Genomic DNA, 15883 nt, shown 5'->3' with positions numbered 1-15883 from the left:
GCTAAGGAAGGAAAAGTGCCGCTGTACAGATTCTGTCATAACTACATAACTAATATTCATTGTGAAAATATTGTTGAACTTGAACTGACCTTTAAGACTTTTTTGATGCTGTTAATCGTTGATGTTAGCAACGACCTTACTTTCTGATCATCATTCAGGTAGTCAGCATGTCGAACACACATGAACAGGATGTACGCTGGTAAACCTGGAATCAAATTGACTGCTACACCACGTGGCTTCAGTTCTGAAAGAGGAAAAGAGGACAAAGAATCTTACATAACATTGTAAGTCTTCATGAGAAATACTTTGTGAGATCATGAAAGCACAGTTCTCATGTAAGAGTTCATTCAGGGTGAATAGGTCATATAAAAGACCATATTTTAATAGCTCATTAAAAGGACAAGTTCTTGAGGGTGAGGACATGTGAATCCTCACTGCCTATACAATGACAACTCCCAAATTTCTATCTCTTGCCCTGACTTGTTCCTTGAATTTCAGTCTCGTGTATCAACTGCCTTCTTTTTTTTTTTTTAAGTTTTTATTGGGGAATATTGGGGAGCAGTGTGTTTCTCCAGGGCCCATCAGCTCCAAGTTGTTGTCCTTCAATCTAGTTGTGGAGGGAGCAGCTCAGCTCCAAGTCCAGTTGCCATTGTCAATCTTTAGTTGTAGAAGGTACAACCCACCCCCCCATGTAGGAATTGAACCAGCAACCCTGTTGTTAAGAGCTCGCACTCTAACCAACTGAGCCACCAGGCCACCCCTCAACTGCCTTCTTGACAACTCTGCTTAGGCACCTCAAACTGAACCCATCCAAACCAAACTCTTCATTCCCTGTGGTACCTGCTCTTCCAGGAATTGTCCCTATCTCAGTAAACGGCAGCTCCTGTCCCCTCGTTTCTCAGGTTATAAATCTTATCATCATCTCTGACTCCTTTCTTTTTCTTACACCACACCTCTAATCTATCAACAAATCTTGTTGGCTCTACCTACAAAACACATCCAGAATCCATCTATTTCTCTACTAGCTGCCCTTGTCTATGTCCCATCATCTTCTCCCGGATTATAGTGAGAGCTTCCAAACTGGACTCCCTCATTCATCCCTTGCTCCCCAGTAATACAGTTTCACACAACAACCAGAGTAATTGTATAAGAAAATGTAGGTCAGATCATAACACTCTTGTTCTGAAAATCTTCCAAGAGACTTCTCATCACATTCATTTACAAACCATGGCCTGTGATCTGACCCCGTTCCCCTTCCCAAGGTCACCGCGCTCCAGTAACATGGGTCTCCTTGCTGTTGGTTGAACATGCCAGGTATGCTCCCACCCCAGGGCCTATGTACTATTTTCTGCCTGGAATGTTCTTTCCTCAGATATCAGCATGACTTGCTTCCTTACTTCCTTGGTCTCTGTTCAAAGATCATCTCATCCAAGAGGCCTTTCCTAACAACTTTATATAAACTAGTACACCTGCCTTCATTCTTTACCCTTTTTACCCCATTATATATTTCTTCACTTTTCCCTCTATTTTCCTTCCCACTGGAATGTAAGTTCTATGAGAACAGGGACTTGACTTTGTTACCCAGTACCTAGAAAATGCTTGGCACATGGCAGGAGGGTAGCGAATGTTTATCGAACCGATGAATCTTTGATTAAACTCCATGCTTAAAAATCAGTGGCTCCTTAACATTTTTGCTAAATGAAGATCATGTTGAAACTTAAGTGCCTCTGCATCTATATATAGCACTAAAGTTTAATGCCAGGCACCCTCGGCACATTAACTCAGGTGTAACTGCCACTCACATTGCTGTCACCCTGGCACCTGGGGGAGGAATGCTAAGTACAAGCTGAAAGGAGAGGTTCTCAACCTTTTAAGTTCACAGCTTTCAGGCTGTGCATACTCCCTCATCACTTCCCACCCTCCCCTCAAACGTCTCCTTGCAGAGCCCGTGGGCTGGCCCCCAATCTTAAAGGTCTTATGCTGCTCTGAAGTGCTTCCTCTACGCCTGTTTCATTTGTCTGGTCCTCTCCTTCCATTGCTGGAATGTTTTCCTGAATTCTTTTGTTTTTTTCCTATCACTGAACTGTTGTTCTTGACATATTTAGTCATACATTATCTAGGGAAGTAAGGGAAACAGAAATTCAGGAACTTTAGTGGCCTAGAGCAGTGGTGTTCAACTGTGGCTACACTTCAGAAACCCCCTGAAAGATTTTGAAAAATACCAGACATGGCCAGCTCTTCCTCTGGAGATTCTGAGGTATTGAGTCTGTGGTGAGGACCATACATCAGTACTTTTCAGAAGCTTCCCAGGTTATTCTAACGTGCAGCCAGAGCTGAGAAGACCTGGCTGGCCTCAGGGGATCCTCACAGGTGGTCCCTGCAGTAAGACTGGTAGCGCGTGGTGTGGTCAGGACACCTCTGTAGCACAATGAAGCACAGCACACAATGGTGACTAAACACACTGGTGTTGACTATTTGAAAGGTTAGTGGCCAGTCTCGCCCACCAGAAAGACCTGTTATCCCCTGCAGAAAACACTTGCCCAGAATCAGGTTCTTAACGAGTTTTTGCTCATCCTCCTTCTTGTATTCCAGCATTCCTTGGAAATCCTTTTCTTTCCTGGGAATGTTGACTGGACGAATGGGTTCATCAATGATCTGTCCTGGGGATATGTTTTCCATCTGGCCCACTTCGTGAGAAACAAAAAGGGGAAGAAAATGTTTTCCAGGTAGAAAAAATGAGAAGATTCCATGTTCCTATAATTTTTAAATGAACTCTATAACAACAGAAATATGCCACATGTGTATTTGCCACTTCATTGTCCCCTCTTTAAATATTTTTTCCTGATAAAATTGGGTGGAAAGATGGCAAAATTATATACTGTCACTCTGACAGCCACGAGTGCACGGCTACTATCAACATCAGAGAAACTTACTTCATTCAAAAGCATTTTTTTGGTCATAGAATGTACTCTGTAACAAGATCAAATGTCCCCAAAGTAAGTGGTTGAACTTCTGGGTTAATGAATTGTTACCAATCATAAATGGTTAAAGATGTTTAGACTTTAAATCACAGAAGGAAAAAACGATATTCTATAGAGAGGCAGCAAGAGTGTAGAAGGTTCTTGCTCACCTTTCACTCTATGAATCTAGTCATAAAGAAAAAGAACGTCTACTTTAAATGTATCATTGCAAACAGTTGAAACCACATCGAGATCACTGGTAGGATGGTGCTTCTTCACACCAGTAGAGATGACATAGATTATTTTTCACAGAGGGTTTCCTAACGCAAAGACCTTTCTCCCACCACCCCTCATTCCCAAAGAAATCATGAGCAGATAAAACAACCTCTATCTAATGTGATTTCCTAAATACTATTCAGTTTTTAGTTTGTTTTTAGTAAAGTGCTAAAAATCATACTATGAAGTTGCAACCATTAAAGGACAACCACTAGTTAACAACCCTTTCAGATGTTAAAAATGGTCACTGCTGTCAATAGTAGCTGCTGGAGAAGAATTATGCTAAGGATTAAAAAACGTCCCCAATTTCATCTCAAACTTGAGAATTAAATGGGAAATGCAAGAGAAGGTAAGGGAACACAGGAGTGAGAGTTACAGTGGTGTTTGTGGAGACATATGCTAGCAGGCAGGTTTTTAAAAAAGTCTTCTACCTATAGGAAGGGGGAAAGTTGAGAAGTCTCTTTAGGTGTAGATTAAGTTTGAGTTCAGAGATTGCGTTCAAGCAAACAAAATGCAGGTCAGATGCATCAGAAAGTTGAATGTTGCTGACTCCACAAGGTATCAGTAGTGCTGTCTGTCACTCTTGGGCAGTTGCCGTGTTAGTTCTGGGAAGCCAACTCCACAGACGCGGTTATCACAGAGAACACCAATACCTGCCTGTGCTCTTCCCTGTGTGGCAGACAGCCTGGTGACACCCCGTCCACCTCATGCTGCAGCATCACACACCAGGACTAGCAGCGCTGCAAATCACCACCATCCATCAACAGTATGATATCTACAGTGTGATCAGATTCTGACTGGACAAAGAGGGCTGTGGAATCAAGTGTTTCACACGCATGATGCAGTCTGGAAGCCACAGGACTAACTGTGAAATGCATGCCTCTATACAAGAGATAGGAGAGGCGAACTATGCAATTTTACAGATACTGTTTCTGGAGTCAGTTTAAACACACCCCCACCAGCATCTTAAAATCAGCATACAGTGGCCGGTCTTCACGGCTCGTGTATATGCTGCATATAAAATACAAAATAATAAAATCCCTGCCATCTACGATACTGCTCGCTTTCAGCCACAGAAACAATTCTAAAAGGGGAAACTGGGATGAAATAGAGTCAACGTATACATTTTAACAATCAGTGTACATATTTGGACTACATATGATGTGAAGAGAATGCTTTGAACCTACTGATTTCATCATATCTAAGGTGAAATGCCATTATTTTATATAACACTAAAGAAGGAAAAATACTGCCAATTAAACTATAACCCATCAACAGTTATAAGTTCCAGTTATAATTCCAGAAGATGTTAAAATGTCAAAAATTATGTATCTCAGAATTTATGAAATATGGTGAATATTTTTACTAAGAGATTTCATGTTTTAAAAGAAAGTTTCGTTTTCCTTTTGCAAAATCTCTAACCAAGATATTTTTGGTTCTGTACAAAAATGTCACAGACAAAATTTGCCATACTTTAATTAAAATTTTTCTCTCTGCCTTTGAATTCTCCCAAGAGATTTGAGTCTTTACAAAAACTCACAGATAAAATATGGCTGTCAGCTCAACATAACCTTGATTTATTTAGCAAATCATCTACTAACTAAAATAAAATTTCAACCCTTATACAGAATCAGGAAAATATAAAGCCTGAAAGAGAGAAATCAGGACACCACCCCAGTTTTCAAAGACCCAAGAGATCTTATGCTCCATCTAATTCTTCTAGAAAGACCTGAAGCAATCCCTATTTCCATCTTCTAGATTCTTTCTACTTGAGGGAGAGATATCCTTGAACCTTTTTGTCCTGGAAAAGGAAAGGAAACTGAAAAAAATTTTAATTTATTTTTCCTTGATCTCAGGTTTAACTGAGACAAAATCAAATAAATTCCTGTAAGTAGAGAGATTCTATTGGAAAATATGACACAAAGGAGAAGTCAGTGGTTCTCAGAAGGCTTGGGTTCTAGTCCTAGTTTGACCACTAACTGGCTGAGACCTTGGAGGTCACTTAGGATTTTGGGGCCTAAGTTTTTTTCTCCTATGAAGCAATTAACTGAGTTCTAGAATTCTTGTAGGTCTAAATTCCTTGACTCGGTGACAACTGAGGTGGAACACCCACTCCTGAATTAAAATACAGCACAAAGCAGATCAAATTTTAAAACACTCTCCATTTAGCTATATAATTTCTGCTAAAAATTATATATGTTGTCATTTAAAAAGTTTTCATTGACGTCTTAAAAAGTTTCCTTAATTACTAAGTGTAGACCATAGTAGGAGGCAAGAGTCTTGCTATCTTAAACCAGAAAAATTTAAGTATAATCTACTTAAAGAAAAATATCAGAAAACGTGTAGATATTAGAAGGTGCTGTGTTGTACAAGGTTGCCAGTATTTTCTATGTAATGGGGGATAAGAGAAAAGTGTTGTAAGTCTGTCACCTTTATTCTCTAATTTCAGAGAGGGGCGGGGATACTGCACTCAGCAAGTACCCAGAACACATAAATAGATTTCATTTTATTCTTTAGTCATGCATCTTTTCACTCCACTTTTCTTAAGAATATTGTAATATCTTTTTTGTTTAATCTATAAATGCCTTCTCAAATGCTAGTTGTAGGCTTAAGAACATAGCTGGCAGGATAGCTTAACTAATGAAGTTGATTTCTGATTGATAATTACTTACAATTGCTAACATCTTAAAATACCCTAACTTACCTGTTCAATTAGAAATATACATATGAAAGAAAGCTGAGTAAAAACTTAAAATAACAAGTGGAACTATTAGGAGTTTAAAAAATCAATCTCACAAATTAATATCCTTGAAATCAGTTTCTTTCAAGCAAACACTCTGTTATCTAATCATCATCTCATGATATAATTAGCGCAGGATTAAGTGCAGATAAGTTCTCTGAATAAAGATTTTTAAAGTTCTGCCAATAGACCTTAAAGCCCGTGTGTGTGTGATTTGGAGGTTCAAAACATTAATGTACTATCTGAATCACAAAATGCTAAAGGATTATATATAAAATACGACAGCAAAGTAATCTGATCTCTAAATAAATATTTCGGCATTTTTATATAGAAGGGCATATTATCCTCTTCAATGTAAACATCCATGTTGCCCTTCTAAATAGTTCTGGAACTTACTTACTTAACAAACATTTCTGGAACGATCATGACAGGTCAGACACTATGCTAGGTGCTGTGAAAAAAAGGCGAAATGAGAGGTGGCACCCTTGCTCTGGAAGCTCACAGTCCATAGAGGAAGCCAGTAATTAATTCAAACAGAAAAATTCCTAAAATTGTAACAGTGAAAATCGTAAATGATGTGAGTCAAATTGTGGTACACAGAGGGTATAAGCCCTAAGGTCTGTCTCAGTGATCAGGAAGGATGCTTGTGAGGATATGACATATGACTCTGATCTCAAAGGATGAGCAGGACTTTACCAAGAGGAGCAGGAAGACCAAATAGAAGGAACAGTTATGACAGGCCTGGCATGTTGGAGAATGAAAACCACGCGGAGTAAGTCATGGCAGCATCTTGTGAACATTCCCAGCGATGAGGACTCTTCAGCCGTTGAGCCAGGCAAAAATTATGAAGAGTGACATTGACAGGATAGATGGGTAGTCAGACTGTATAATTTTCAGTCAGAATGATAATAGTTTTCATAGATTTGCAGGCAATTCCAAAGAGGGTCTATAAACCTCTTAAACAATGAGAGCGTTGTTGGAATAAGCTTAGAATTTGTCTTTAGCCCTGCTCACTGCTATATCCCTGACATCTAGATAAATACTTACTAAATGAACACACTAATACACAAGTCAAGATTCATTTGTATATAATAATAACAACTGATATTTGAGTATTTTTTTAGGTATTTTACCATCATCATCATCATCATCATATATAAATCATAAGGTGTTTTAAAAAATCTTCTTTATAATCATAATTCATTTTTCCTTATTTACTTCTTTTTCTCTCCATTAGAGGTAAGTGCTTTAAGGACACAGACTTTGTCTTACTCACCTTAGTAGTCCTAATACTAAAAATTAGAGCAATCATAATAACTAAGTTGTACATAGCATTAATTATGTGTCAGGAACTATACTAAATAGATTACACATATTAACTCATTTACTATTTACAAACTGTATCATGTACACCATTATAATTCCCATTTAACAGATGGGAAAACTGAGACATGGAGAGATTCAGTAACTCGCCCAATATCAGATGACTAATAAAAGAAGACCTGTATTTGAACCCAAGAAACTTGACTCCAGAATCCATTCCCTTAACCTCTATGCTATAGCGCAGTGCCTGACATATAGATGCCAGTCATTGATATTTGAATCAATTATCTTGCTTTGTAAATTATTAGTATACCGAAAAGAATATTTTTCCCCACCTAGCCATGGAAATTTCTACTCCACAGACACTAGGTTTGCTGAAAGTCATTTTTGTTATTGTACCTGATATTCCCATGCAAACCTATTAGGCCACTAGTTATAGCAATGCAAAACAAAGGTTCACCAATTGTCATAAAAACATGACCTACCTTCTAGTTCACCAATTTTTTTGGCAAATACTTTCAGTTGTTTTTTCAGTTTCCGGACAGTCTTATCTTGTTTTTCAAGTTGTTCCATCAAATCCTAAAGATTAAAATGAGAAATATAACAGAAAGATCAAAACAGGCCTTCTAAAATGCACAGAAGAAAAGCAGACACAACATCACAGAAACAGCACTGTTAGTTTTACAGAAAAGCTCGTCGGTGGTGCCACCACCTGGCTAAAACTAGCAGGCACAGGAAATGCAGCTACAATAAAAGCCAAACGTTAGCACATTCAGTGAGGTCAAATCCTTTACAGCGTGATGGATAGCAGGCTCACTGGGGAGTCGTTTCCAGTAGACTCCATGTGGGTAAAGCAATTAAATGCTCATAAAATGTCCTGCTATTACAGTGGAATGTTTTCTTTTAACAGGGAAATAGGCAAAATAAATTTTGATGAATGCACAAAAAGTTTATGAGGAGTTTTAAGGATGGCTGAACTTAAGGAGGGCGTTGGACTTTTTATTTCCATCACACTGCAAGCCTAGTGTTAATAACAAACCAAACATGACAATGGACATGAGACACTGATAGAGGTGACACCACTGGCTAAAAGATAGCTGTAGGGAGAAACAGGTTTCGTGAAAGTCTTTGAAGAGACTCCCTGGCGAGGGGCAGGCAGCAGCGTTCTTCAGTGATAGAGGCTAGAAGTAGCAAGGAGGACAACAGAAAAGCACTCTGAGTTTACATACAATCATCCGTTTGTAAAGTGAAATCCGGTATGATTGATACTTCTTAGGGTCATCTGCATATAATTCCTCAAAATACTGAAAAAACAGGCACAATGGATATTTGTTTTTCTGTGTGTCTGAGGGGAATGCTACCTCTCAGCAAAATCAATCCTAAAATATTTTAAGATACAAATAATGAAAATGTATATACTCAAAAGGCTCTAATTTGTCACCTGCCATTGCCATCTGGTCTTTCTAGTATCGATGATTTCAATTATACATATATACACATCTATTTTCATATGCTCAGAGGAAACAGGCTGTGGCCAGGAAACCATCTTTTAGCAGGTAAGCAGTTTGGTGGTCCATATTCCCCAGATAAACCTGCTATTTCACTCCTCAGACCTGTTCACAAGTTGCTGCACTTGCTTTGCTGCCAGCAGCAGCGGCAGCAGCCAAGAGTGGGGAAGGCAAATAAAATGAAAGTGAGAATATTGGCCATGTTGACACTCTTCTTTGAAGGTGCAAAGGCTGGTAAGAAGCTGTGTGCCTTCCTTCCCGGAAAGGCAGCACGGGGGAGGCCTGTGAAGCATATTCCCTGGAGGAGGGGGAGAAACTATTTCTGGGTTTGTGTTGAGGGGTAGGCGGATTACACAGGGTAGAGTTTCCAGGAACTAAGCCTAGGCCCATGGCTGCTTTAATATTCTGATCAAGCGTATCCTAAAGAAATGCACAATTAAGATTGAGAAACTATAATGACTTTGAAAAAGCGCATTATTCCCGGTACTTAAACTTGAATCTATTCTCCCGAATCAGCCGTCAGTGAGGCAGGAAAACCAGCTGACCTACAAAGGGTTTTCCTAAAACTCAGACAAACTCATTAACTAGACTCTACCAGCTTAGAATTTGGGGACTTAGTTTATTTTTGTATTAGCTATGGAAAATCGCCAAGAAAATTAAGACTGTAGACAAAGTTGCAAGGGAAATGCTTAATTTAGTGAAAAATCGCTGGGAAACTGCCACCTAGAAGCATCTGTATTTCACGGTGTCACCTCGTACTTTAAGACAATCATTTTATAAGCACAGAATTTATATGCTGATCAATCATTATTATACTATTTAGTATATTCATCAATTTTTAGGCATTAAAGCATTGTTAGTTTAATTTCAGCAACAGTGTACTTGAGAGTAATAAAATGACATTGCAAAAATAGTCCATAATTCAGAAGACTTCCCCCCACAATTTAGTGCTATTTCAGTTACTGCAGAAAGAGTCCAAACACCGCCCTTAGCCACCTCTCCCATTCCCACAATGGCGCTGTCTTGCAGCACGTTGCCGTCCTCTTCTAGCAGGGACAGACAGGATGTGAAAAGGACACCTTTGGGTTTTAATTCTAATTAACGTAAAAGATGGTTGAATAGATGACACTAGAAAACTATCTGTAATGTAAATGACCACTAATAGAGCAATGGAGGAATAATTCAGATTGTTAAATCTTCAGAGACAATCCAAACTATTTTATTATAGGTCATTAAAACCCTGAACTTAAAAAAAAAAAAAAAAAGACAAATCATTACCAGTCCTAAAAAGCTTTTTTTCAAAACTACAACATAGATTTTACATAGAAATGTGGAATTAAAACTTTTCAATGACTTTTAAAACTATTTTTAATTACAATTCACATACAGCATTATATTAGTTTCAGGTGTACAACATAGTGATTCAACATTTATATAACTTACAACTTTTCAATGGCTTTAAATTTAATAAATATAGTTATTAAACTTGAGTAGGTAAAAAAAAATTTGTAAATCTGTAATAAGTTATTTTGTAACTGAGAAAGAAATATTCTAGAAAACACTTTCTGTGACAGAAAGAAAGAAGAAAAAGAAAAAACTTGGACTGAGTGCCAGTGTTCAGAATCTGGCAAAGGAATAGAAATCTCCTCAATCATTGCACAAGTTCTGTTTAAAAGAATAAAACGATGTACAAACTTGAATCCTGCTGTCCCTCCTCCCTGACCTGGGAGCTCCATCCAACACCAACCAAAGTGCCTGCTTGGTCCTGCCAACCGCCTTCCCTGACCGTAACCCTAATCCCTGCTTGCTGCTAGCAATGGAGGCTGGGATGGCCTGGGCGGCTGATTGGGGACCAAAGGTGAATGCAACTTGGCCCCAGTCTCTCTTGTGACAAAAGCATAACCAACCTTCTCCAATGGCAGAGAATCTTCAGTGGAAATGGAAGAAGTGACCACCTGGGTTCACGAGGATATCAAAGGCCAGGCATACAGTCAGGTGATACTTTCCAGACCCTTCGAGTTAGGTCAGAGAGCCTTCTGTGAATAACACAACCTGCACACATGCCTTTTTCATGTCTACCAACAAGGTCATATGTTCCTCACTCTGTCTCTGCTAGAATAAGAAGGTAACAAGTGTGGCGCAGTGAGTTTTCCCAGCCCTGGAGGATGTGTTTGATCAACAAGAAAGTAAAACGATCCTGCAGGGCTAGGCCCTGCCTGCTGAGGAGTGAGTGGGCCCAGGCAGCTCTGCTCACCAAGTTCTCGTTGGTCAGCCGGGTGATCTCATGCTGCAGGCTGGCCTCAATGCGCGCCTCGGGCGGCAGCTGCAGGTTCTGGGCCAGCAGCTGCTGCTGCCGGTTGTTCTCCTCCTTCAGGCTCTGGATCTCCCCGCGGAGGGCCTCGGCCTCATTCTCATGGCTCCTCTTCTGCGACTGGAGCTGGGATTCCAGGAGCCTGTGGAGAAGCCACACAGGAAGGACAGGGAGATGAGACCAGAGTCCCTACTGAGGGGTGGTGGGTGTGAGGCTTGTACCCATTTGCAAGAGCTGGCAAAGTGGGGACTCTTTAGCACCTGCGGAACTTCTGACTTGATTAAAGTCAAGAAACTCAAACAAGGGCCAGAAATGGAAATGAATGCTCTCTCATTTGTCTTTCTGAATTGTAGGCCCTGCTACAAATATAAAGTTCTCAAAGGCCCTGAGAAATAGGAAGAGTTGTAGCTCTTTTGAACCGATGACTTAAACAATCAAAAGTCACAGCTTTAATCTGGCTTTCTATATTTACAAGCCAGCACTGAAGTTGGCAAAGACAGTGCCTTTGCCACAGAATAACTCTGCACTGTAGAAGGACAAGATTACAAACTCCCAATCTAATGATTACGGCTAATAAATATGGCTTTAAGAATTTCAGCGTTACTAATTTCAGGCAGAGGGTGCAACCAGGGTCCCGTTTTCACTTTCTGCTTTTATCTCTGAAGGACAGAAAGGCTGGAGTACTCCTCTGAAATAGACACAGACTTACCCAAATCCAAACAGGTAGTTCTGAAATTTCATATACATATATTCTCAATTTGTCATCTTCTCTTTCCCCATAAACTTCCCTATCAGTAACAAAACTCTAACAAGACATGGCTTTAGAACATAAATATTCATAGGACCAACAAAGTGGTTACTGCCTTCGAGCATTAAACATACGAGTTAGCTGTGCCTATAAGTAGACCCGAGCACTAGCAGTGAGAAGAGCAGGGAGAAATACCATCTTCCCTTTACCATGCACCTTGCACCCCCACTTCTCTATTCACCCCTCTCTAAACACAAAACAAAGTTACAGTTAGGGATTAGTTAACATGGAGAAAGAAAAGATATCCTTTTATTCCAATCCCCTTGGTTACTGATTGCTGGGCAAAACTTTTTGCTGTCATTGCAAGCAAGCTATTAACAGCAGACTAAAACTATTTGTGATTATACAATTTCAAAAGGATTTGAACCAATAACACCACAAAGTTAATGACAATGGTTTAGGATTAGAACAAACAAAACAGAATAAGCAGAAGCCCCTTGAACAAATAGCATAAGTATTTTTAAAATTTTATCACTAAAATGGTATTTTTATGAGATTTTTAAGACACAAATATCACTAGAGAGGATGAGTGTCTGTGTTAGAAAGGTGTTGCTGTTTCAGTTTCACTTGTTTTCCCCTACACATATTTAACATGTTGAGTTTGGGTAATTATTTTGAACTGTAGTAATGTAGGAAACCCTCCTGATTTGCTGTTTCACAAATTTGAACTTCACAATAACCACATAGAATGCCAAATCATATACTTAGCAGTGCTGTTAGGCACCGTGATAATGATATACAAGAATGTAGCCACGTTGCCACAGGCACATATATCCTTTAGGTTATTCCGAACAAGAAACCACTAAACAATAGGTATTAATCTCTCCACAGTAGTTTGAGCTCTAATTGAAAGGTTTTGGTTTTCTTCCAACTCCTAGTGAGATATTCACAAATTCTAGTGTCTAAAGGGAACTCTAGATAGCATCTTTCACTTATGGGCTGCAACCCTTATGTTCACCATCAATCCATTTCAGCTTTAATAGCATTCCTTGGTAGAGACGGTTTTTAGGAAGGGGTTTAGTGGAATGTTCTAAGTTCTACTGAAATTTACCTAGGAAGACAATTAATGTAAAAGAAATATAGAAGTTAAAGTTAGGAGGTCACTGTTAGTAAGAAAAGCAACAAATTAATAACATTCCCTTCTGAGGAGACAAATATAACCTGTTGGCTTGTTTTAACCCTTCATAAACCAGCCACAGCTCTCCATCCTCATTCAACTCATGGCAATCCATAGCAGGCGATCTTCCATGCAAAAGGAACAACAATGCAAAACACAAAAGGATACAGGATGGGAATGAGATGATGATAGTCAGGAGCAGCACATGGTATTTCAATATTTTATTAAGTCAATATATTCTTTTTGTTAATTACAGATGACTTTAAGACATTATCACAAAACATTATTTTTGGTTAATTTCTAAAAAAATGTGTAACATGTAACATCACACGTAAATGGGTAGAAATCAAAACAAAATAATCAAGGACTTACAGCTACTTTTCCTGCAAAATAGGAAATGACTCAAAATGTGAGAAGTAGCTTTTCAACATTTTTTTCAGCTAGGAATCTTATATGTCACATATTATATTAGAAACAACCACAGTAGTCATACACATATATAATGAAAAGTTCAGATATTGTCTCTGTGTGGCAATCTTTACAATCCATTTCAAAATGAAGTTTTATGTCTTCTGGGCAGGAACTTGTTTTAACTTAATAAAGTCTAATTTCCTAGCTTTAAAATGGCTTTAAAAATTCTTATAGGAGTAACTTAGAAATAAGAAGATACCCAAAGCTCTCAGCTTTTACAACACAACTTTTAAAAGATTTTTTTTGTGTCAAAAATAATTTTAAGACTTGGGGAAACTGCTTTTATATTAGAGAGATGACATGTTTTATTTAAAGTATGTATAATTGATAAATAATAATGACGAACTTTATTATAGGTTTTTTTCTACCCCTGGTATATACATAATATTTTTGAGTGTTTGTTAAGTGTCAGACACTGTTCTACATTTTCCCGCATGTATTATTTCATGTAGTTCTCCCAGTAACCCAATACATACCACTTGCCACATTGCAGAGAAAGACATGGACGCTCAGAAGTATGATACCTGTGGAGGTTACATAGCAGCGAGCAGTGGAGCCCAGGGCTACCTGTCTCCAGAGCCGAGGTCCTTATTCCTCCTCCTAGACTTCTGTCGTTGATACAATGTTTACATAAAACAAATTCCAGACCATGTTCTTCTATTTTCCACCTACCATCTCTCCCTGGAGGGTTCATCTATTTGCATGGTTTCCATTGTATTACCATATCCTGATGACTTCAACATTTATATTTCAGCCTATGCATCTCTCTGTGGTTCCAGATCTGTATTTCAACTGTCTAAGGGATTTCTCTCCTTAGATGTCCTCTTAGCTCCTTAAATGTAATATCTGTGAATCTTACTAATCGTCTCCACCCCGTACTTCCCCACACCCCAGACCTAGGAACATGAAATGGCATCACCATATCCAGCCAAGAACCCACAACAGACACTTGATTCACCCCTCATGATTCCCTATTTCTCACCTATGCAGCCAATAAACCACAAGGTTTAGTGACCTCATCTTGTGTGTCTTTCAAAGCGTCCCATTTCTCAATCCCAACTGCCAGCAACCAAGTCAAAGTCACCAAAAATCAGTCATCTGATTACAGGAATAGCCTCTTCACTGGTCTTGACACTTTCAACCCTGTTCCACTACCACTGAGCCAGGCGTAGCTTTCTAAAATTCAAGTCTCTGTATCATTCTCCTACTTAACACCTTTCAACAGCTTCCACTGTCACTGGAGTGTAGTCCAAATTCCCTTGGCTATCTCGCCAACAGCCTATCACCCTGTATAAGTAAGGACCGCATTCACCTTGCTGACTGCTGCCTTCCGAGAGTGTGTCACACGGCCTGGCACGGAGGAGGCATGCAGCACAGGCCTGGTGACTGAGCAGCTGAGTGGGTGACTGAACAGTGTAATCTAGCTCTTTTTATACTTGCACAGTCTTAGATACAAGATATGTGTTATTTATAATTGACATTCATAAATTTAAATTCAGGTTTAACCAAATACTTTTATAGACATTCTCCACCCTTGTCCATAGAAGAAGACAATAAGTACTGTGCGTTTTGGATGGCGATGTTCTTTAGTTTGTGACATTTTTCTATCTACCCCCCCTGATACCATGCAACAAGAGACCTAGACTGCACACTGATAATAAAAATCTCCAGAACTATCTTTCTCGCCGATCATCGCTGGCCATGTTCTTGTAAGCATGTAGTCTTTTAAGTTCAGAACTCAACAGCACTAAGGCAGGAAGGTTGGGAAGGGCTGACAAGAAGGCCCAGGGAATTCCACAGATGAGCCGTTACTTTGTGATAATCTCAGCTAGAGAAAAAGCTTCCGGAAAGTTCAGTCATTTAATGACTGTGCAAATCCTGCTGTCTCAGTCAACCCACCTCGGCTTCTTAAGTGTATACTGACTGAGCTAAGTGCCCTTTGCAACTTCATTCATATTTAGAGTAAATGGGATAAAACCAGAGTTAGGGTTTTCTCAGAACACCTTAGGGAAACATGACAAAAACTTGGTCTTGGTTATCAGGGTCCCATTGTAGAGATCATGGTCCCCTTTTAGAATTCTATGGCGAACACTGATGGATTCCAGATACTTCATCATTGCTCTTCACATTAAGTTCCAATTACTAAAAGCTGCAGTTGCCTCTACAAACCTTCCCGAATAACCAGCCTGAATAATAAATGAAAGTGACTCCCCAAGGCAGTCCAACAGTTAGTGACTGGTTTCCCTCTCAAGGCTAGGTAGGCCCTTAAATATACAGACATATATTCCCTTGATGTAAAGAACATTTTCCCTGATACCTCTCATCAATACTGCTGCCTTACATCACAAATGAGATTTAACTGGGGCTAT

General features: G+C 39.2%; 1 protein-coding gene across 1 annotated transcript in view; it reads right to left on the bottom strand.

Annotated features, from left to right (window-relative positions):
• The window catches only part of MYO5A (myosin VA), a 159624-nt gene that overhangs the window by 10831 nt on the left and 132910 nt on the right, over positions 1 to 15883 (bottom strand). The window contains exons 31-36 of the mRNA XM_074327734.1: positions 13088 to 13168; positions 11062 to 11260; positions 8529 to 8603; positions 7785 to 7878; positions 2541 to 2687; positions 90 to 244 (exon numbers count right to left, since the gene is read on the bottom strand). Coding sequence (XP_074183835.1) covers positions 90 to 244; positions 2541 to 2687; positions 7785 to 7878; positions 8529 to 8603; positions 11062 to 11260; positions 13088 to 13168 — 751 coding nt within the window. The remainder of the gene's footprint in view (positions 1 to 89; positions 245 to 2540; positions 2688 to 7784; positions 7879 to 8528; positions 8604 to 11061; positions 11261 to 13087; positions 13169 to 15883) is intronic.

Source organism: Rhinolophus sinicus, linkage group LG03 (assembly GCF_036562045.2).
Source record: "Rhinolophus sinicus isolate RSC01 linkage group LG03, ASM3656204v1, whole genome shotgun sequence".
Classification (NCBI taxonomy): domain Eukaryota; kingdom Metazoa; phylum Chordata; class Mammalia; order Chiroptera; family Rhinolophidae; genus Rhinolophus; species Rhinolophus sinicus.
This window is presented reverse-complemented; position numbering and strand designations above follow the sequence as displayed.